A 24,276-nucleotide genomic window follows, 5' to 3' on the forward strand; every position below is an offset into this window, starting at 1 on the left:
TATTCTGCTCAGTGTTCTCTTTCATACACCCGTAAAAATACTCTTTTAAACCAATCTACATACACTCAAAACTCTATTCTTGCTACTTCAGCTCTTCTTTTATTTAAATCATTAAAAACAATTAAAAGGGGACAAAATCTATGGATGTTCCATATTTCACAGTTCTTTATGCAAGAGCATCTATCAAATACTTACCTGTAATCCCAGGGAAGAAAGCACTTACTGGTTTGATCCGGACTCTTTAAGAAACATGGGGTGGTGTGAGTTAGAAGGAACCTTACAGACCACCTTGTTCCAACCTCCCTGCCATGGACAGAGGCCTCTTCCACTAGATCAGATTGCTCAAAAGCCTGGCCTGGCCTTGAACACTTCCACAGCTCCAGTTGGGACATGCACAACTTCTCTGGGCAACCTGTTCCAGTACCTCACCACCCTCAGAGTAAACAATTTCCTCTTAGTATCTAATCTAATCTATCCAATTTTCCCAGTAAAATTTTTCCAAACAGAGGAAATGATGGTGTGTTCACATTACATAAACAATACAAACGTATGGTGACATTTCATCCACCATTATTTTGCTTATAAACAACAGCTTATAGCAAGCTCCATCTGCCAAAGTCACAAGGTAGTCACTCCTAGCAAGGATCACAAAATCACTGTCTCCATAGAGGCTTACAGTCATATTACATTAGGAAAAACAGTTGCTTTTCTGGCAATGAAACAGAATTTTACACTTTTTTTCCACACATTAGGAGGAAACGGAAAACAAGTACAAAGAACCACCTCAAACTTACCAGAAATACTGAATCTGCCACTCTTCACCAACTACTCCTATTGTATAACAGCTATAACACATGAACTATAAATACCATATTCTGAGGATTAATCTTAGTCCACCTAAAATGAAGAGCTAAGCTATAAATTCACATGCTTGTATATTTCTTGTGCATTCTGAATGCTGATACAATTAATCAATAAAGAATTAGCATGAGGTCTCCAGAAGAAAGGAAACTCAAGACAGGAATTACACACAGTTCCATTTGCTTATGCTATAGTATGGACATTGTACCACCTATAAAGAGGCAATTCCTTTCTTTGCTGCAAAGGACTGCTCAGGACTTCTTTTGTTTTGGGGTGGATTTTTGTTTGTTTGTTTGCTTGCTTGTGAGAATTTTTTTGGAAATGAGGTCTGTAGAACCCAACTCTTCACAAAGAGTAAGTCAAGAAAAACAGATGTGATTGTCATCTCAAATGTTCTCTGTCCCAGAGGTATACAGCAATTTTCAAAATTGAGGTTTATTTTTTCTTTAGAAGGGCACATCTCACATTAATCTATTTCACTAGAAAGGCAGAGAGTGTAGGCAATACTCTATGAACAGCCTCAAGTCTCTGCCTTCTTCTTCTTATCTGTAAGCCTCATCACTATTTTTCTTCTCCGACAAGTAATTAAAAAAAAAGGGGAAGAAGGTGAGATAGTAAGTTAGTAGAAGAGTATGCAGTTTCTGGGGTGACTAAGAAAGCAATATCTTTCCTCACAAATTCTTGAGCAAAATTCAACCAGGCAATAAGATTAAATCCATTAGCTTTCAGAATGCATTCTGTATATGTGCATACTCTTCTTAGGACAGCTAATCCTTGCTGTACCACTACTGAAAAGAGCTGAAAAGAGCTACCTTTAGAGTGGACCCTACAGGAAGGAGTAAGGTCAGGTAGGTGTTTGGTTCATATTCTCCTCTTGCTGCTTATGTTCTCTTGGGCACTTGAAGAAATAAGTAAAATTACAGGTTCCAAAACCAATATGCTAGTTTTTATGCTATGTTATTGCCAGCACTCTTAGGGGAATTTCAAAATACATTCTCAGAATGTAACACACAAAACTGCAGTGAGCTCACCTGGAGAAATTACAGCTATGGTATCATGGAGATACTTCTAAAGAATAATACTTCATCTTCATGCCATTTTGCACAGTCTTAATTTTCAAGTAAGTCAAATGGGTCATACAGCAGCAAAAAATGTGGAGTAGGCAACTGAGTACATTGTGAAAATAAAGATCAACTCATTTTGATAGCAGCACCTACTCTTTAAGTTGCAATGAGCAAACAAGATGGAGACATTTCCTTTAGGCCAAATGTGGCAACTGGAAAAATATTTGGGCTTTGGAAAATAACCTTTTTATGATGAATCAAATAACTACCAGGGATGCTGGACTATATCACAGCCTTATGACAAAGGCTGCGTTAATCTTCTCTACGCTCTTTATGAAATAGTAATGTTTAACATAGCTCAGATTAATAACCTGAGACAGAGAATGCTATGCCCCTCACATTCTCACCCAGCTAATTTGCTGTGAATGGAATGAGTATTCCAGGTCAGGGGAGACATGCCCCAATCAATGCTCTGTCTTGAAATGGTGCTGCTGCTCTTCAGAGGGGAAGACAAAACATGCTTTGCAAGACTGTTGCTCAGGTAAGTGGTTTAAATCCAATGCAGGCAATGAAGCCTTTGCACCACTCTCCTATGACATAAAAATTGCCTTATATTTCCACAGAAAAGTTATCTCAGTCATGGTTGGCATGTAAACACTTTCCGGTGGGGTTTCCACGGAAACAGGAAAAGCGGTGCGCATGTGTGCGTGTGTGTGTGTGTGTATGTGCGTGCATGTGTGCGTGTGTGTGGGGGCAGCAGGAAAAGGTGTTATCTTCAGATTGGAAACTATTTTTAGGTAAGCCACAGGTTAAAACAGCTACCAAATGCCAGTTAAGAAGGTGGCAGGGGGTGGAACTGGACTTCTCAGAAGGATCACATTCTGAAGGGCACTTTATAAAACATTTAATGAGCCAGTAAGTGTCCTTTCAGTCTTCCTGAATTTTCTTGTGCATGTTTGGTACCACTCTATGAAGTGGTATTATATAACAGAGTCTTCTCCTCTGTGGCAACCTGCTAAAGGTTAAGAGACAGAATGCTGTAAGTAGAACAAAATCCCCAAGGAAGATGCAATATCCAGCAGAAAGGAAGGCAATTTCTGACTTCAAATAAAGCAGTAATGTCATACAGATGGTATGGTGGGAGGAGGTATTGTTCCCTCCTGTGCTGGATAAGAAATAGGAAGGAGACTGTAGCCGTCTGTCCTTCTTAGCTGATGATCCCAGTTTTATCAAAGAGTAGGATATCAGCTGCTACTTAGAGTAAAGTGGGGTGATAAGAGTCTCACTATCTGGCAGAAATGTTGCAGGGTACATTTTCTGGACACCCTTTTTGAATTTCTACAAGTAGCATTAGGACAGAATTTTTCTTGCTGCTCAAGGGCTTGAGCTAGCAAGAGAACAGCTGAATTTCCATGGAGCACAGTGGAGTAAGAAAAATGGGAGTTAAAGTCTAGGAAAAGGGGAAAGGGAAAAGCAAGACAGTGGAATTTGGAAGAGAGAAATGAAGACATTAAAACCAAAACAAAACAAACTCCCAAATAAACTAGGTGAAATCCACCTAGTCATGACACCTTGCAGAAGTCATTAACTTGACAGTGTCCTAGCATCTATCTTGTGTGGTGTTTCAGCTCTGTGTAAGCATTTCCTTCTTTTTGAAAAAGAAGGAAAGAAAGAAAGAAAAAGAATTTGGGAAAAAAATAAAGAGGTTCCTTAAAAGCCCCTAAAGAAACTAGGAAACTAAATCGTGGCAATGGGAGTATTATCCTTAAAAAAAAAAAAATTCAAGTATATAAAAATCAAAATACAATATGAAAGCCATTTTTTTCTCCCTTGCTTGCAGTCTTAGCCTGGACCATCTTTTCACAAGGGTCTTTTCCTCAACTTCGTAGTTTTAAAATAATAGGGAATTTATAAGTAAAATGGACTTATGTGCATATTCTGTTTTTACTAGAGGAACACAGAATATTTAATGTACTTATTTTCAGACAATTCTAGCTCTAATATAGAGATTGCTATTCTAAAATGCTTGTTTCCAGGGATTTAGACCCAGACACTATAATCTGCATCAGTAAAAAGTAAGAAAAAACCCAGAAATATGCTTGTTTTGCAAGACAGGAAAGCATGGAGACCATAGTGGAACTTGACAATGGAGGAGAAAGAATTAGATGCCTATGCAGGTCCTCTGTATCATCACGGTAAACACACTTCACATTGATCTACCATGTGTCTAGAGCCATTTCTCATCCTGCAGTTTTCAGGACAGCATTTTTTCCCGTCAAAGGCATACCTGAAGCTTTGTCAGTCCAGACTGACAGTCCAGAGTGACAGTTGTCTCTAGTTTTCTCAGTTCTAAATTATCATTTCCACAACATGGAGGCAAAACAGTTTTTTGGAGGGATTTTTCTAAGCAGCACTTATGGCTCACAAAACCTTATCCTTAGACTACACAAGTGGAAAACCAGAGACAAGCAATTTTATACTGTCTTTCCAAATTCTGTCACCACACCAATACCTTTTTCATTAGAGTAAGGAAAAATAATCTAAATTTCAAGCTGCTTGACTGAATTCTACTTAGAAACAGAAGCAAATGGTATCAATATAGAATGGAGAACACTTGGTTACAAAAAGATCAAAATTAAGACCATTTGTAGTTAAAGTTTTGAAAAGCTAAAAAGAAGGCCTAGGAGGGCAATAACCAAGTTACCTTCTTCAAATTGTAATATTCATCAATGGAAATGGTCAAAGAAATGCTGTGAGTGGCCTTCTGTTGCTGCCTGCAAACTTTGTCTTCTATAAATTGAGAGTAATCTTATTAGTGTCGGTTAAGTCACTACACAGAGCAGAAGGAAACTGAACCACCCAGTGTTAGCTTCAGAGTGATGCTAGAGTTTGGAAAGGTGTTTAAGGAAGCCATGTACAAAAAGCCAGGAATGCATTGAGGGGAGCCTCTGGTACACTACAGAGTTGGCAGAGACCCTGACAATGAAGTAGGGTCCTAAGTATCATGGAAGCCTATTTACTTGTTCCATGGATGAGTAGACTATTTGCATTACAGCTTCTCAAAAATTCCAGCATGTACTTTTAAATTACAAAATATGTTTCAGCAATACTCAAGCAGCCTAAGAAAGCTGTCAAGTTACCACAGGAAGAGGACAAAATTGGAAAGGCCACTGGGAAGGAACCCAGCATGGACCATCTCAAAATTCTGTTAGTAGACTGCTAATTTTTATTTTGACAGCAGATACCTGAAATACTTTCATTCAGATTGATGAAGCTAAATCTGCGGACTCATTCCTCCTCCAGAGGAGGAACAAACTGCCCTGCTTTGCTCTGTTGTGCCATTTGGATAAGGATAAATAATGTATCCCACATCTAATAGAGCAGAATCATTGTTCAGGATGTCCTAATACTTGCTGAAATTAACATAAAAGTTCCAAAGCCTGCATAACTGCCAATTTAAACTGTCTAATGGGAGATGAAAGGAATTGCACATTGCTGAGTAATGTACTCTTGCAATAATTTTCCCTTCTTCCCCTGCAGTGGATTGAGACTGAAAACATTATCTCAAATGATAAAACTCTTTGACCTTGCAGATTTCTGAAGCCTAGGAAATGTTTTATTACAATGTAAATTAAAAACATGTGGACATTGCTGTGATATGTGATTGCTTAAGATTGCTTTTTCTTCATTGTTTCCAGTGAACATACTCAATGGGACAAAAACCTTATGAAGCAAGATAACAGAAGGAGGGATGCAGAAGTTTGTGTACAGGTCCTCTTTCATAATGAATTTTGACTATTTCATGATGCACATCATGACAATAAGAGAACAGGTTTTATGCAATGTGACAAGCAATTTCTATTCGCTATATTTATGGCTTCAAACATCTTATCTATAAAGTAAAAATACATTTCCCAAAAGAATAGATTCCAGACTCCTACCTTATCTTACGCTAAAGGGCAGGGACAGAAGGCAAGATCTTTTACATATGGCAAACTCGGTTCAGCTGTAAAAGAGAACTAACTATTATGTAGTCACTTCATACTCTTAGCTACTTTCTATTAAGATGTTTGCTTTCAGTGAAAAGCACAATCAAACACGCAATACATTTGGTAACACAAGAATAAAAAGAAGAAAAAAAAACTCGTTAACCTCTTCAACATTATGGGCGATTCCATTCTGCACTGGTCCTGAATCACTTGGTGGTGTTACTGCAACTTCCACTTTTGCACCTTTCTCTGTGGCACCATCCATAGATAAGAGAGGGAAAACAACAGATCAAAATATTAAATTACAAATATACTATTGAAATAGCTGTCATATATTCAGTCTGAGCAAATTATCAAATACTAATGTTTAGTAAACATCTGTGTTAAAAGAGAAGGAAAAGAATTTGCCTAGTACCCATTTTCAATAAAAATCTTATAAGCAGTGAGTAGCATTTTGAGAAATATTTAAGTTCAATATTCAGTGTTCTTTGTTTATGCTAAATGCACTGAGCCTAATACTTCACGTAGAAAGTGACATAGAGCATTCACCCCTGACTTTATAGAATGCACCATGCTGAATATAGGTGAGGGGATATATTCAGCAGTGAAAGTCTTATAACACACTAACCCCTGCAATTAGTAAATTCAAAACTTTGAAGCTGTAATCCTGCTGTCTTCCCTGCAAAAATGTGGAAAAGAGTAAACATATGGTGTAATAATATGTAATAATAGAGGATGATCTTTAAACCAGAATCCTGTAGTCCTTGTTCTAAACTTGCACAGGAATTAAAGGAATAAAGTTAGGCCTTAGGTTTATGATGCCAAATTTATTAAAATTTATTCTTTGACTATCTTGGAATTCTCTAAGCAGTAATTACCTCTATAAGTATGTGGTACATAAATGTGTCAGTGGCCCAAAATACCTTGGACAATACAAAGTAAGGGGGAATAGCAATATGAAATGCCTTACTCAAGTTCAACATGCCTTATGGTATGTTCTTGTGCATAGAAGTAAATACAGCTGTCTAGTTACATTACTGCTATCCTGAGATTCTTCTAAATTAAAAATCTGAGATCACAGCCACAGCAGAGTGCCAGACTATCTGTAATTATTTCAGTATATGTGTGTTGTCCCTTAACCCCACACTCAGCATTTTGGTTTATTAACAGACCATCCCAACCAACTGCCTGATTTTGGAAGCAAATACTATGTAAACATAACACAAGGTCAGAAAAAGTGTCAAGTAATAAAATGATTCAGATTTTATTGGACACATTTGTATCTGGGTTTCTAATGCAGATAATATGATGAGGTAAAGTAGAGAAAACAGGTCATGGTACAGATTTTCCTTTAGCATAGGAACTTTGGAATTAAAATTAAAATTCTTTCCTGAATGGCAAACTCTAGCAAGTAAATTTTCCACAATTTGCACAGATGGGCCTCAATGACTCCCAGAAAGTAGTACACAGACAAATCAAACCTTAAATATGAAGGTGATGCTTTTTGTGATGAGGGTGGTACCCTATAAAACACATGTTCTACTTACTAGAGCATTTCAATAAATTAAATAAATTTTTCTGTATATACCACAAGGAAGTTTTGCCTGTCTATCACTTCAACACATAACCAAAATCAGCTTTGCTTTTTTCTCTTCAACCTGCCTAGGAGGCTTTCTATATGCCTTGACTGGCTTTCTATTCTTGCATTTAACTTCTGTCCCATCCATAAACTTCATATACTTTGGTACAGAGAATCAGAGTATTTTTACTAAAATAGCACATGTAATGAAGGAGAAAGTAATGATTAACAAATTTAAAACAAAATTAAACAGTGAAAGAGACTCTCAGGCAGATGATAAATCTGCAGTGCTGCACTCACCATGATTAGCCGCTCCATTCTGCCTTTCACTGTCTTCCACCTGGCACTTTTTTTTGGCAATCTTATGCAGAATTGAGGCCCTTTCCTTGAACTTTCCTAAAAGAAAACATTGTCATTATTACAATGCAGCCATTTTGAGATGCTAAGTTTATTTTCCATAGCTTAGTCTCCATAGATCACTGCTGATAATGTTTCAATTCCTCCTCAAACAGCAAATATGCTATTAAACATTATCTCACGTTCCCATATACAGGGTTGGGGATTTTTTCTTTCTTTCTTTCTTTTGTAGAAATAAAAATGTAATTTCTTTGAGAACTCAGCAATGAATAGAAAAAGAAATTGAAACCAAAAGCTATGATTTTTCTTTGGAAGAAGTCAGTACACTTTCACCTATAAATATGCTGGTGTAAGAGTTCAGCTGAAGCAGAAGATGAATACAGATGAATCAAGATATCATAAATAAAAACAAACAGTTTCAGTTCTCAATTAGTAGTAGTGTAGAACAAAATTTCATATTAACACATATACTGCATTAGAGTGAATGTGGTCAGTTTTGCAGTTTTGTCACTTTGGACTTATTTATGTGTCTGTGATTTCTACTCATTTCAGTGCTTGGTAAAACTATGAAGAAGATTATTCTGGGATTTACTGAAAAAGACCTGAAAGACAACACTACCACTTATCACAGCCAGCATGGCTTCATGAGAGGAAAGTCCGGCTTATCAAATCCGATTTCCTTTTATGATAAGGTAACACACCCTGATGATAAACAGCAACTAATTTATGTGATCTTTTTGGATTTCAGTAAATTTTCAAATACTGTCTCTCACAGGATGCTTCTGGACCTACTGTGCAGCCACAGCTGGATAAACACATCATGGGGTGGGTGAGCAGCTGGGTCACGGGTCAGGCACAAAGGGTTCCAGAGAGTGGGGTGACATCAAACTGGGGACCTGTCACCAGTGGGGTTCCACAGAGCCCCATGCTCGGCCCTCTGCCCTTCAGCATCTTCATAAATGACTGGGATGTAGGACTGGAAGGAATACTCAACCACTTCCCAAAAAGGGAGAAGCTGCTGACTCCCTCAAAAGGCAGGGAGACCCTGAAGAGAAACCTTGACAAATCAGGGGTCTGGGCAATCACCAACCATATGAAGTTGAACAAGAGAAAGGGCTGGATTCTGCACTTGGGATGGGACAACCCTGGATGTACAGACAGACAGAGGTGCTGTAAGCAGTGCCATGGAAAGGGACCTGGGGGTCCTGGCAAGTTGAACATGGGTCAGCAGTGCCCTGGCAGCCAGGAGGGCCAACCCTGTCCTGGGGTGCATCAGGCACAGCATCACAGGTGGGCAAGGGAGGGGATTGTCCTGCCCTGCTCTGAGCTGGGGCAGCCTCACCTCCTGTGCTGGGGGCTGGTTTGGGTGTCACAATGTGAGAAAACATGAAACTGTTAGAGAGTGTCCAAAGGAGGACGAAGAAGATGTAGGAAGGCTTTGAGGGGAAGCTGTGTGAGGAGCAGCTGAGGTCACTTGGTCTGCTCAGCCTGGAGAACAGGAGACAGACGGGAGCCCTCACTGCAGTTACAACCTCCCCTGAGGGGAAGGAGGGGCAGGCACTGAGCTCTTTTCTGTGGTGACAGTGACAGGACCAAAGGGAATGGCCTGAAGCTGTCTCAGGGGAGGTTTATGTTGGATGTTAGAAAAAGGTTCTTCACCCAGAGGGTGGTTGGGCACAGGAACAGCTCCCAAGGGAAGTGATACCAGCGCCAGCCTGACAGAGCTCAAGAAACGTTTGGACAGCATTCTCAGGCACACAGTGGGACTCTTGGGGCTGTCCTGTGGCAGGAATTGGGCTTGATGATCCTTGTGGGTGCCTTCCAACTCAGCATAGTCTGTGATTCAGAAGGGGAAGAAGAAGTCTCCAGAATGCATGATTTTCATATCAGATTCTCAGAGATAATTTTTCTTCTAAACCTGCCAGTTTGGGGCTTTTTTTGTCTGCCATGAAGTTAATCACACAGCTCAACCTCTACACTCTCTAGGGCAACACACTCTCCAGAAGTCCCAGGTTTTGTCACTCTTTATTGACCACTGTGTCCAAATGATACACTAAAACAAGGTAATGCCAAAGATGTCAATATTAGGTGAAAAGAAACCTTTTTCTGCCTTCATAGCTCTTTCTATGTAAGGACTCTTTGGACATCCTATGACAGCCTATGATGTGTAGAAAGTTGATGTATCTGCCTTTACTGTTTTATCCTGATTGTTATTGCACTTTAAGCATTTTAAAATATTTTTAGACGTTTAACTGGTGGCTATTTTACAGCACATTTCCTAATTAAAAATACTATTATAATACAGGGCCTGTAGCTCTTTTAATTCTTCATCTCCAATCAAAAAAATTTATTGAAAAATTATATTGAAAACTGTTGGTGTCCCTGCAGCAAAACCAGCACAGACTTAAGACCAGAAGATATTTCAATGGAGTTATATGAAAGACTAACAGTGGAAAGTAAAAGTAAGAAGTCATGAATTAATTTGGTTATTTGGATAACAGTCACTTCTTGCCAAGCTAAAAACTTGGGGAAATTACAAGCATACAAGGATAAATCATTAGTCAGGAAAGAAATCCTCTCTTCCCTCCTTAAAATGGAAGCTTCACACCCCTGTATCCACACTTTTGTACATGGAGAAGCATATGAGCAATTCACAGGGACTAGCAGCTATCATTTGCTGGGAAGTGGAACTAATTTCTCAACAGCAAACCACTTAGAAAGTAATAAAAATACCACAAATATTTAATAAACTATACTGTCCTTTCTGCAGTCCCCACCTTTTCACAAATACATCATGCTCAAAAAAAAAAATCAAAAATCAAAAATCAAAATTAGCAATTCACAATGTTTTGCAAATATTATATTTTTTGGCACCCAGAGTTAAACACCTGCAGAATAGTATTTAAGCATAGAACACAATCATAAATAACAAGGCATCTCATTATTTCATTGCACAGGGTAAGAGGCAGAGATTCTAGTTAGAAGGGAAGAAGTAACAAAGAGTTAAAGAGAGAGAGTGAGAGAAAGAACAGGAATTTTTTGTGATGGCATAAAAGAGGAAAAAACAGAAAAAATATGAATCATATCCTCAAACATTTTAGGCCGAAATGCTGAGTCATGGTGGTTCCTAACTTATTTTAAAAGAGTTGCAGCATTTAAAACTACTTATCCAGAAGAATGAGTAGATATTAAAAGGTGCCTGATATAATTTCAGTCTCCTAAAGGATTGTGCTAGCTTTCAGATTCCAATTCAGCATTATATGTTTGAGAATTCAGCTTGTGATGCCACATATATAGAAATGCATTTTATGCAAGCAATGAAATTGATGCAGCTAGCACATTTCTGAAAAATATCTGTAGAGCCATCCATATCCCCACCTATTCCAAGATGGTGAAGGACCTTTCAATTGAAGGTCCAGTTTTAGAGGTTAAGGATATTCTAAGAACCTGAGGATATTCTAGTATTTTATTTGAGACTGTGTGAAGCTGTGTAGGTTTTCTTAACAGAGAAACATGGCTACTATTGAACTGAAAAGAAAATGTCTTCACAGAGATTCACATTGGTTTAGATTAGTTTAATTGAATGTGACATCCATTTTTTTTGCATTTATAAAAACCTCTCAGCAACTTTAGAAAGAACTTCTGACACTGACTTTTAATGATTTTAAGCTACACCATTTCATTCAGGAGACTGTTCCACAGTTGTAGGTCACTATCATGAAAGTTAAAATCAACATAGGCAATGGAAAATGTCTTTTGTTTTATTTTTATTTCTCAGTAGATGTATGATTCAGTTTACATTGTTTTATGTCATTACCTTAGATTAGATTCACTCTATGTAGGTAACAAAAGTGCAAGGAAATTATTAAAAAACATAATTAACTATCAAAAACATGAAACTGACAAAAGCAGTAGTACTGGCCTGCATGAAAACAGTACTGAAATATAGAAAAGACCACAGAGCAATGCCCCCTCCCTTCTTCCCGCCCTCCCTCCCTTTCTCTACCGTTTTCCTCCTTTAAACTAAACCAAACCTTTTCACTTAAGGGGAAGCACAGAGCCACCAAGGAAAAGGACCAGCTGAGGATGTATCTAAGTCATTCAAATTTTCAGAAAGCCACAAAGGTCAGTCTTAGGCACAGATCTTCTCTCGTGTCTTGTTTCTTATCTTTAGGTGGGGTCATTAAATAAAGTAAGCATCTTATGTCACTGTTCTTATTTCTAGCAGGTAGGTGCCTGTGTTTCCTCTGGAACAGTCCTATGTACTATGGTTTGACTATGTAAGAGAGCTTTTCACAACAGGTGGCATAATGAGAGTTTAGATGAATGACAATGCATGCTTCCATGGACCTAAAATAGGACAGATTGCCACAGCAAAATTCTTAGTTAATTTAGGTTCACTAAACTCCAACAGATTTGGCAGCTTATTTTAGTTTGCAAAGAATGAAGCAGAAGGAAGAGGTGATCAAGGCCAGATGATTACCAAAGAAGGTAGCTTAAAACTACATTGGTTTTTGTTTGAATAGCTACAAACAAATCATCATTGTATAATGTAGATATGCGTTGATCTGCATGAGTAACTCCAGCTGGCATCAGTTGGCAGAGATTCTCCTCCTGATAAAGGATATATTAAAAAGCCAATCCTTTATCTACAAACTAAATACCAGTCTACAGGAATTCTCCCTGGGTCAGAAAAATATCTGATTTGATGTGAAAACAGTTCTTCAGAAATTCCCTCATTTAAAAAATTCAAGATTCTACTGCTTGCCTTGTTTTCAGTCTGTGATCAAAGGAAACATACTGCATCTATCTAGCTATAGCCAAGCTTTCATGAGCCTGAACATGTCAAATCTGTGGCTGTTGAGCACTCTGAACTATACTTACTAATTCTGCTTATGACGTGCTGTGGAAGATAACTAGTGAGTGACTACCAATCTAAATCCAGAAATCCACCTTGCATGCTTTCTCGTTTAAGATCAAGCAGAAGTATCAAATGAAAACACATGCAATTTTGTCATCTTGTAGACTATTGGTGGAGCACAAGATTAGAGTGAGGGTCTCATCTTATGGGGCACATTTACTCTCTCAGTTTGACCTGATTAATCTAAAATTAATTTAAAGTCACTTTCAGACCAAAGAGAAATGATCAAAACAATAGAAATCAGTTTCTAATATATGGAGCACAACGGCTCTCTGGCCATTAGGATGAGTCTGATTGTGTATTGTAGCTTATTCATTGATTCTTGTCCCTGATTGTTCTGATGCAGCAGGAAGAATAAATGCACCTGAGTTTCTTTACTGGAGGACTCAAAGAATACTCTGTATCTCCACTCCAGGCTTGAGGACTGGACATAAGGATGTCACAAAAAAATCAATGGATTTGTAACTGGATTTATGTATTCCTGTGACTAAGCTGCTGTGCAAAAGGTACAAAAACCTCAGTCATAAAAAGGAAGAGAAAAAAGTAAATGGGTAACACAAGTAAGTGTGATGCAGAGTGATAGCAACTAAACTTCAGAAAACCCAAACAGAAAGCTGAAAACATAGTACACTTTGATCAAAATACAACTTGTGAGATACACTTATCATTACTTGCCTTGTGAAAGACAAGTGAAAATTATGATGGTTGTATTTGAGAAGGTAAACTGCATCATAGACTCTTGTAAATGTTAGTGTTTCTAAAGACAAAGAGCTTACTTTTTACTTCTGATACTGGATTTTTCCTGTGGCTATACTATGGTTCTGAAATATTTATTAATGAGAAATGCATTCTGAGGTGACATTGAATATTAAAAGCATTACATCTGCATAGGCACAGGAATAATATACATCCATGTATGTATTATACTGCAAAAAGTGTTTCCCTACTACTACATTTAGATGCCAACAGAGTATTTATGAATCTCAGAAGGCTACTTTTGAAATAACATAATGATACTTCACCATAAAAAATAAATACCTTAACATACTCACATTTAAGGCTACACTAAGAAATTGCCTTTTTATCTTGATTGTAATGAAGACTGAAGTAAAACATACCGCAAAAGCTTTATCTCTGGTAGCCATATCATGGTGGCCCAGGTTAATGGCTCCTTACAGGTACTTGAGAGGTGTATTTAAGCAACATAGACACCACTGTCCGCCTGTTAAAATCTACTTTCAGACTCCCTTTTTTATACTGGTCCCACCCCTGTGAACCAGATGCTTATCTGGGCAATGGAGCACAGTGAGGCAAGACCACTCTATGAGCTCAGGCCTGCCACAGATGAAAACAGCATCTTCCAACACCTGGGGCAAAGGTGCATGGGACCCCTCCCACAGCCTGCCCCAGAACCAGATGGTTACATTGGTGTACCAACAGCAAATACAGAAAGAGGAAAACAGCCCTTATCACTTTCCATCCTCCCTGAGGAATGATCATGACTAAGTCATGCAATGAGGATTCTCTTAAAATCTTCAAGATTACTCAACACTAGAAAGGATCCGTGTTTTTAAAAAGAGAGAATTAATACCGTTATACAAATACTGTTATTTGTCCTAAATTCCCAAGATTAAAAACAAGTGTGAATAGGTAGCTAACTTTTCTACAGGCTTCAAGATTTTCCCCATCCCCAAACATGCTGCTAATCTCTAAATTTAACATAATGAAAACATCTGTCTGGAATTATAATCAGAAGGACGGACAAGAGGCCTTGATCCGACAGACAATCAGGTCTCAGTTCAGGGATAATTCCAAATTGTAGAAATGCTAATCACACTAGGACAAAAAGCATGTGTTGGAAATTTATTATGGAGTTAGCTTCTTTCCTGAATTAGTATGATAGAACTGCAGTGCTTTTGAATCAGCAGAAAAATTTCCTGAGATTTCACTGAGCCCTGATTCAGGCCCTAATTACTTCCTTCTTAAATTGCTAGAATGAGGATTTCAAATTACAATTTTTTTGCATTGCAATCAAGCATACAATTAATACTCCAGGAATAAACATGCCCAGTTTCTAAAGGTTATTCATTGCTCTTCAATAATACAGTAAATTGAAGTCACTTAGCAATTGTTTGAGCGATTTGAAAATCTATAAAATAATTTCTCTTCTTGAATGCATTGTAAAACATGGCATCAAGTAAGCACCTACAATCTATGTTATACTGTGCCATGTAATCTGCAAGTATGGTTTTGCATATGTTGTTTGCGAAAAGTATCCACTTGCATTTTCTTACCTGAAATAGCAGAACTGAAATGTTGAAAACAAAGACTTGAAAAAAGAGTTGTAACTGATTGAGCCACCAATAAACACATGCAAAAAATGAGTTATTCAAAAATGGAGAAAATGAAAATAGGACCAAGAAAAACAAAGAAAAATGTAAACACAAAAAAGACACTCAGAGGGCTTCAAAAAAAGCTCATACAAACAATTCTAAAATATTTCTTACCTTCTTCAGTCATTGTGTCATAATATTTTAGGTTTCCATATGATCCAAGCTCTATAACATCACAGTAAAAGACACAGAGATAAGGAACCAGCAGACATTAAAGAAATGTACATGTTTTTGCATGTGCTTCATAAACTGGAACAGTGATTATGCAAAACATTTTCCAGGACAACGAAACACAGATTACAGAAATGGCACTGCTTTCCCCCTCAAGAATTTCACAAGTCAATGACTTTAGCTAAAGTGTTAAACTTGCTAAAGTGAGATGTAGGAGAAGCACTGAAATCTAAAATTTAGCCTTTTCAAGTTTTTTGCCATTTGGTGCCTTTACATCAGGGAAAAGATAATAAACCTTGAGACTACCTAAACAGCAGCAATTTTGCCTTTACATCAGGGAAAAGATAATAAACCTTGAGACTACCTAAACAGCAGCAATTTTGCAAACTAAGCTCATTTATCATTCCCCAGGTCAGACATTCAAATACGTCTGTATCCAAATTAAACAAAAAAGTTTCAAAACACGTAATTTTAGGAGCTGCTCATAATGCTGTCTCCCAAACAGTGTTTTGATACCAGCACTGATATTGCCTGGCTTTAGAGGGGCTACTTAATTAAACTACTCTCTTGTCACTTGCCTCATCAGGTGAAATGACACCTTAATTCATTAAATCATTCAATCTATCTGAAAATATTGCATTATTAGATTCTATCAGGGCAGAAAAAAGAATGGAATGCAGAGGTCTCTGTTGCCTTCTGATACAGGTCTCCAGATTTTTAGGGCTACTACTGTTTGTTTCTCTGTGATAAAACCTTGCATAAAATCACCTTTTTACTACAGTGGCTTTACACTATTTTTTTAAGTGCTTTTTTCTTAACATTTGGCATACATGTATTGTATGCATAAACACAATAATTAATATAAACCTACAAAACAGGACAATGAAAAATTAGTCTCAAGGAGGAATTTGTAAATGGTCTGGCTGAGGAATTTGTGGATGACCACTCATCATTTTTATGAAAAGTTTTGCAATTCAGTTTCTGAGCATCTAACTTTTGACAGAATGTGACCATTAGAAAGTGAATACTTAACAGTTTGATGATGGTTTTTTCTTTGCAAATATTCTCATTCATATTTATGAAACACCTTAAGCAATTAAATGCAAAAGTGATATCCAATTATTTTGTTTTTCAACGATGCATGATGATTTTTCAACAATTTTTCACAAAGGTGAATTTCAGTAGAGATGTGGCTATTAGTTTTTAACTGTAAAATACTGGGATGATATCAAATCTGACACTTTGAGAGATACATTTAAAAAAGGAGAAATCTTACATCATTTGCAGAGACAGAGAATGCCTTATGCCATGTAACTAAAGTATACAGGATATTATCATTGGGTTTTTTTAGTAAGTATGATTGGATTTTAATAATTTTTCATAGGCATATTACAAAGAAACTTACAAGTATTCATATACTCTTGCTAGTAAAATGTAGTGTCTTACTTGTCCATAAGTAAGCCAAATAGAATAGGACATTAAGTCTCTCTTAAAGCAAAGAAAAATGTAATTTAAAGACAGAATTTAATATATTCTTTTACAGCAATAAAGAAAGTATATACTGTTTTTTAAAATTTTCTTAGTCTTGCAACAAAATCTTTGCAGCTGCTAGTACATATAAGAAGCTATTGTCCTACCATCCTAATTTTAGTCCTTACCTGGAAAGAGCTCCAAATAACTTCAATATAGGCACCCCTATATACAACATTTGGAACTACTTGTCCTATTTAATTAGGGCTCAATATTTGCTGAATCTATGGGTAGCACCTTTGCTTGTACTTATTGATCTTTGCCTTCATGGGTCTGGGGTCTGCTTTGCTAGAACCTGGGCTGAGGCATTCACTGGAGATCGAGGACAGGACCGGACACATGCCGGAAAGAGTCCACCAAAAGGAGGGTAAAAGTAAAGGAAATAAATGGAGGCACATGGAGACCAAAATGTTAGCAGAGAGGGACTGCATGAATAAGGTTGAGGAGAACATTGCACCACACAACAGACTTCAGAATTAACAGAATAGTATGAGGCTTCTGACTCTGCAGATGAAGCAGAAGAGATTTCAGAGGAAAGCAAGATCAACTGTGAATTCTAAATCTCAAAACAAAAAACTGAAAAAATGGAGTGGAAGCAAGGCAGGACATTTCACACACCGGGAATCCCATTTAAACCTATTTACTTCCCACCTGAAGTGAGAGATAAAAGACAAACAGTAAAGAAAAATGGGGTCAATCTGACCTTACAGGGACCAAAAGAGAAGAGAAACAAGGTGATGCATGACAGTGAATGATGCTGATGATAATCATGTTCTGGGAACATCAGCAATTCAACACACCAAGGATTATACAGGTTAATTCCTGCAGTTAGCAAAATTATTTCCAGGAAAACTCCAATCTTGCTGGTGAGATTATGCTCTCCAAAGCTTATAGTCCTACACCCAGAGAGGAACTCTTTGTACAATCATCAGCCCACTGACTGCAATGCACTACCCAGAAAAAATCAGCTGCATGTATTCACATGTATTATACTTGAAGGTTTTAGGACTACTTAGGTCAGTGCTGCTTGGCAGCATGACAGATCTGCCTCTGCACAATCCGCTTCCAATATATGGTACTTCTGCTGTAAAATTTAGACTAAATATGCTCTTTGTTTTTGAGTTCTCCAGTTAACCAAGACATACCCTGTTTAATATAACTTTGAGTAAATAGAAAATGAAGCACTTTTCAGAAAAAAAAAAATTAAATTGGAAAAATTTCACAGCTTTAGAAGTAATCTTGTTTTAAATGGAATTGAAAAAGGTACTTGAAAAATTATCCCCAAATCCAATACAATTAAAATTTGACAATTCCGTTTTCGTGAACATGCTATGCAGTTCCCATGGTGAAGTCATAGTACATAGACTGGATGGATGGCAGCCAGTGCCTGCATCCCTGCTGGTCACATGAAACAAAGAGGATGCAGAGATGCAGCTTAACAGTTGATCCCCAACAGTTACAGAGTCACTGAATTAATTTGTTCCCTTCTGCATATTTTTACACCAGAAAAGAACAGAAGGTTCCTAGTAATCCTGACTGACATTCCTGAAGGATTACAGCAACATTTGTCTTACTATGTACTGTTCTCTACTGTGTTTGTAGGTGTCACACCACATCAAAGCAAACAGAAAAATATTGTTGGTTAATGGGGCTATGTTGTTTGTGATTTCAAATTCAAGACACCAAGCATGGCTTCACCAAGAGAAAAGTCCTGCCTGACCAACTTAGTGGCCTTCTACAATGGAGTGACTACCTCAGTGGACAAGGGAAGAGCTACAGATGTCACTTACCTGGACTTCTGTAAGATCCCCTCTTGCTCCCTCTCACTGAATTGGAGAGAGATGTATCTGTGTAAGTGGAAAGAAATCGACTGGATGACTGCATCCAGAGGGTCACCTGGCAATGAGTGGTATCTCTCTGAGATCAGTCTTATTTAATATCTTCATCAACTACATTGACAGGGGAGATCAAGTGCATTCTCAGAAAGTTTGAGGAACATCAAGCTAAGTGATGCAGTTGCCACATCTGAAGGACTGTGTGTCATTCAGAGGGACCTTGACAAATGGGAATGGGAATTTCATAAGGTTTAGCAAGACCAAGTGCAAGGCACTGCACCTGGGTTGGGGCAGTCCCTGGTTCCAGCACAGGATGGGGATGAACAGATGGAGAGGAGCCCAGCCCAGAAGGATTTGGGGGTGCTGGGGGATGAGAGGCTGGACATGACCCAGCCACGGGCACTGCCAGCCCAGAGAGCCAAACGTGTCCTGGGCTGCATCCAGAGCAGCGTGGGCAGCAGGGCCAGGGAGGGGATTCTGCCCCTCTGCTCTGATCTGCTGAGACCCCACCTGCAGGGCTGCACCAGCTCTGGGCTCCCAGCAGAGGAAGGACATTGACCAGTTGTAGTGAATCCACAGAAGGGCCACCAATATGATAGAGGGATGGAGAACCTCTCCTATGAAGACAGAACATTTGGGTTGTTCAGCATACAGAAGAAAAGGCTCTGAGAAGACCATAGAGCAGCCTGTCACTTCAAGGGGAACTGCAAAAAAAACTGGGACAAACTTTTTAGTAGGAGTTGCTGCGGTAGAAAGAAAGTAGATTCACACTAGACATAAGGAAGGTAATTTTTATATGGAGGATGTTGAAACAATGGCCCAGGTTGTTCAGAGAGATAGGTAAATTCCCCATACCTGGATATATTCAAAGTCAAGGTGTACAAGGCTCTGAGCAACTTGACTGGTTGGACATATCCCTGCTTGTTGCAGGGAGATGGTACTAGATGATCTTTAAACATCCATTGCAACCAAACTATTTTATGATTCTATTAAATAAGATAGCCAATAACTCAGCTTATTTTACTCTCACTTAGTACATACTGTCTGTGATGAAATACTAACTTCTGTCTTTAAAGTATACAGCCCCAGGCTGCCATAGAAGAAAAGCAGAATCAATATTTCTCTCCACTCTCCTGCAACTAAAATCTTGGCTACAGACTGCTGTTGACCCAAGTCAACCAAGACCCAGAAATTAGCCTGTTTCTAGAACTCCTTATAAGCCATACAGCTATTTTAGATACAACAACCTGCATTACTAAAGTTATGTATCTCTTCATGGAAAAGTCAGATTCTGACTTTTGTGAGAAATGTATCCCTTCATGTAAAGTCAGACTGAAAGAAACTAATTGTGGATTTCTTCAAAAAGCATGAGAATTTCACCTTCCATAAAAAATATATTTGTATGAGAATTCATGTCACACTCCTCCAAGTTCATTAAAAGCTTCAAAGTTGATATGTCTATTATCTAAAACAAAACTGGTAAAGAGAAATTACTGACGGCAACCCAATAAATTTTAGCACAATTACATGGTTGTATTTACTAGATACTCATATTGTTTGACTTCTACAGTACGAAGGTGTCAAGGCTTCTTTAATTTGCATTTTTAAAAAAGAAGGCAAAAAATTTGGTCAAAGGAATTAGAGGAATTCATATGATAACATCAAGGAACACAAGGATGTCTTTACTGTTTTTTCTGCTAGACGTCAAAGTTTTGAGAAAATTTAATTAGATGATCAGTCTCAGCCAAAAACAGAAAAAGAAAGCCACTTTAAAACTTTTCTAGATAAGTTGCAGTGACTATCCAAACTAAACAGGAATCAAAGTTGGATTTGGTTTCAGCAGTGATGTTACATTAGGAACAAAGATCTCTTGATGCTAAGAACTTGTGAAAGATCAGGTGAACATTAAAACTGTTAAATGTTACAGTCTTAAAACTAGAGTCCTAACCTCTAAGATATCTTTAACAAAAGAAAATGCCTTTTTACTTACACTATCAGAGGAAAAATATACAAAAAATCCCAACTGAAGGCTAGCAGGAATAGTGAATTTTAAATAGAAACAATTATTGGAAATAATTTTTTTCAATTAATCTAATCTTATTCTGACTCCTATCATTTATAAACTTCCTAAACCTCTTAGCTTTCTTACTGAGTAATTATATCCCATCTGGGATAGATTGGGACTGCTGTGAGAGTTTGTACGTAGTATCATTGCAGAATGCAGACAAAACAAAAATTCTTTTAAAAAGTAAAATACTTATTCTCCTACTACATCTGGAAAATCAGATGCGTACCCTACATTTTCACTTGTGGACCTTCCAGCTGCCAGTTTTTCAAAAATGGAGGCTTTGCCATTGAGCTATTTCAGTGGTAAATACAAAAAGATCCCTTTTGGATAGAAGTAATAAAGTTAAAAATTGCATTGAATTTCAGAATTACATATTTTTTTGCTTATACTACTACTAGTACTGCTTTATTAAAGTTCCTAAACAAATTCAGAAAATATTATAAATAAAGTCTTTCAGGTACTTGGCTATTGGCAGTACATTGAGAGTAACTAAATAATTTACTACTTTGTGCATCATGAAAGGTGACCACATCTAGTAACATGTGGTCACCTTTCATCCCTTTAAATTGCAAGCCTGCTATTCCTGTTCTCTCTCCTCATGTGTCCTTGCCCTGTTTTTGTTTTTGTTTTTGTTTTATTTTAGGTGGTTTTCCCCTAAAAATAATTTTATTAGAGTTGTTTGCTTTTATATAATTGGTTTATTGTAATTTTATCAAGCTGGAGTGTGAATAGAAATATAACTAAATGAATTTACAATCATTTCAGCAGAGTTCTGGGCAGCTTAAGATAGTGACAACATCCAGAAGTTGCTATTATTTTGCTCTTAGTGCAACATTTAAAATGAAAAGTGAAAATCCACTGTTTTCAGTCCATACCACCTAACAAATCTCCTTGTGGTGACAAATGGAAGTTTGTTGGGGTTTTAATTGATATGGGCTGAAGAGCAAATGTTTTTAAGGGGATGGTCAATGACATATGCAATAGAGCAGAAAGCAAATTAAATTACTCTTGCATGTCAGACCCTGATTTTGATATTTTTAGGTGTTTTTATTTCGCTTAAATTAAAGAAAAAGCATGAAATTGCTTGTTGCTGAGAGCTTTGTTTCTTCTTCCGTCATAAGATACCTTTTTCCATCTGCCATCAGCTGTTGAAGACAAGCGTCAAACATTCTCTACAATGCAGCAACACCAAAAGACAACCAATATACCAGAATTCACTTTGCCAGGACCAAACACAATTCCTGCTGACTTTGAAGATGGTATTTATCTTCAAATATTCATGAAAATGGGAATTTCAAGGTGTAGAAGTGAAAACCTCCTTCTGCTGATGATATTGGGAGTGCAACAACTGATTCTAGCGGGATCAGGATTTCCTTGAGTGTCTGTTGGGCCAGACACTGTAGGGTCTGGAAACCTACAACTCCAACTGAACAAATTTCAGCTGTTTTGCTTTCCAGCATATCCAAGGAGAACAACAGCAGACAGCATGCCTTCCTTCCACTAGCTAGTCACAAAATCCAACCAACTTGTGCATGATGAAGTCATCTGTCATGTACAAGCTGTACTAAAGGAAATCTCCCACTTTTCAGCTTCAATGGAAAGCCCCTCACAGACACTACTATTCCCTGACCTGTACAGGTTTATATATTGCTTACGTTCTCTGTTGTTCATATTTTTAACAAAGAAATACAGAGTTAAGAAGAAACTTAAAATGAAGCTAAAGCCATTAAGCATGTAAATACATAGTCAGGACAACTGTACCCGGCGCTGGGGTCATGCTTGTATTCTATATGTCTTCCTTGCATTCTCTGTAGGAAATCCCAAGAATACACTGTCTGAAGAACAGGGCAACACTGGAAAAAATTTTGAAGAAGAGAAACAAGAATTCTGCCTGCAGTGTACAGCTTGAGTAGATTGAAGTTAAAACAACAAAACAGGGCGAGCAGAAGTAAATTGTGAAAACTGACAACAAAACCAACACAAGGACTACATTTCAGATTCAAAACTAAATTAAAAAGGCATCAGAAAATGTTCATTATTTAACTTTTTCCACCTACAAAGATCAATACAGATTTTAAAGGGAGACCTATGCTTCAATTTTATGTAAGTAGAAATCTTCTCAGAAACTAACACAACAATGAGTTGTGCCTTCTCTCTGAGTCTTGGGAACCTCTGCAGATAAGCAGATCTGACACTGCTACAGAGTTGGAGAGCATTAACAAAGAGCTGAATTTTCCCACTGAACTGCCCTTTCTGAGAGAAAATCTGCAAGGCTTTCATTGCTCACAAAGTTATGTATAACCAAAACACAGTGAGTTTTTAATATCTGTGGGTAGGATAAAAGTTGCAAGCCCACTCACCCTATGGTCATGGAAGTGCAAGCTCTGCTACCTAGAAAAAGCAAGACCTACATGTCCAAAGTATGACAAGAATGAAATGGTTCCTGTATGTAAGCTAAATAGATCCACTCAGTAAAATAATTTAGACTTTGAATATCTACTTCTTTGATCGTCACTATATATTCATGATTTACATAAAAAAAAGTCAGTGGAACCAAAACCGCATAATAAAATTCTCTTCACTAGCCCAAGACATCACTTTTCTCTATGCCAAAAGCACACATTTTTATAGACAGCTCAGGTTCCACAGCTGTTACAGTGACATTTATATCTTCTGTGTGTTACAAAGAAGTTTGTAAATACAAGTGCTATCCATTCTTGGCTTTGAAGTCCTAAGTAATACTGGAGGAAACAGCTATCTAATTTCTCTCTGTCTCTCTCTTTCTGACAGATACGAACTAGGCTATTTAAAATACTGTCTCTGCCTATTTAAGGAGACGTGCCCTTAGCTGCATGTAGCCCATGTGGGTTTCTACTCTACCTATGTTGTTGCTGACTCTGACATTACGGGGTGTTTGTTGTTGGAGATACTTTTAAAATACTCATCTCATCTACATTATCGTGGAAGCACAGGTATCTAAGTTAGGAGCACAATTTTGGTGGTCTCTACCATAGCTGAAATGCAGCGAAAGGTGAAAGAAGACCTTGCTGGAGAATTATGCGCCTCACTGCTTCACGTATCTCATTTAGATGTCTGAAAACTTTCCCAGGAAAAAGCTTTCTTCTTGCAAATCACTGTGTGGAGAGCCATGCCACCGAAAGCATGAAAAGTGCCACTGCAGCAATGGTGACCAGCAGCACCCATAGGGTGCTCCACCAGGGAGAGCACTGCCACAGGTCAAGGAGGTGTAATTTTGTTTACACCAGTGCTCATGAGACGTAGGTGGGTGCTGGGACTAGTCCCAGGCTCACCAGTACAGGGCAGTCATAGACATACCAGAACCAGTTCAGCACTGGGCCACAAAGATTATGAGGGGACTGGAATGCTTCTCATCAGAGGAGAGGCTGAGACTGTTCAGCCTGGAGGAAAGCAGGTTCAGGGAGCTCTTATCCCCATAAGCACCTGATGGGACAGAAAGAACAAAGGAAATAACACTTCCCTCAGAAGT

The 24,276-nt window shown here is 37.9% G+C and overlaps 1 protein-coding gene across 5 annotated transcripts in view; it reads right to left on the reverse strand.

The window, feature by feature from the left end:
• The window catches only part of SLC24A2 (solute carrier family 24 member 2), a 106,499-nt gene that overhangs the window by 17,432 nt on the left and 64,791 nt on the right, over nucleotides 1-24,276 (reverse strand). For 4 of the 5 annotated variants that reach the window (XM_074532358.1, XM_074532361.1, XM_074532357.1 and 1 more), the window contains exons 5-7: nucleotides 15,279-15,329; nucleotides 7,794-7,889; nucleotides 6,078-6,163 (exon numbers count right to left, since the gene is read on the reverse strand). In XM_074532358.1, the coding sequence (XP_074388459.1) occupies nucleotides 6,078-6,163; nucleotides 7,794-7,889; nucleotides 15,279-15,329 (233 nt within the window). The remainder of the gene's footprint in view (nucleotides 1-6,077; nucleotides 6,164-7,793; nucleotides 7,890-15,278; nucleotides 15,330-24,276) is intronic. The other variant, XM_074532362.1, reaches the window with a different exon arrangement.

This window comes from Zonotrichia albicollis, chromosome Z (assembly GCF_047830755.1).
Source record: "Zonotrichia albicollis isolate bZonAlb1 chromosome Z, bZonAlb1.hap1, whole genome shotgun sequence".
In the NCBI taxonomy this organism is placed as follows: domain Eukaryota; kingdom Metazoa; phylum Chordata; class Aves; order Passeriformes; family Passerellidae; genus Zonotrichia; species Zonotrichia albicollis.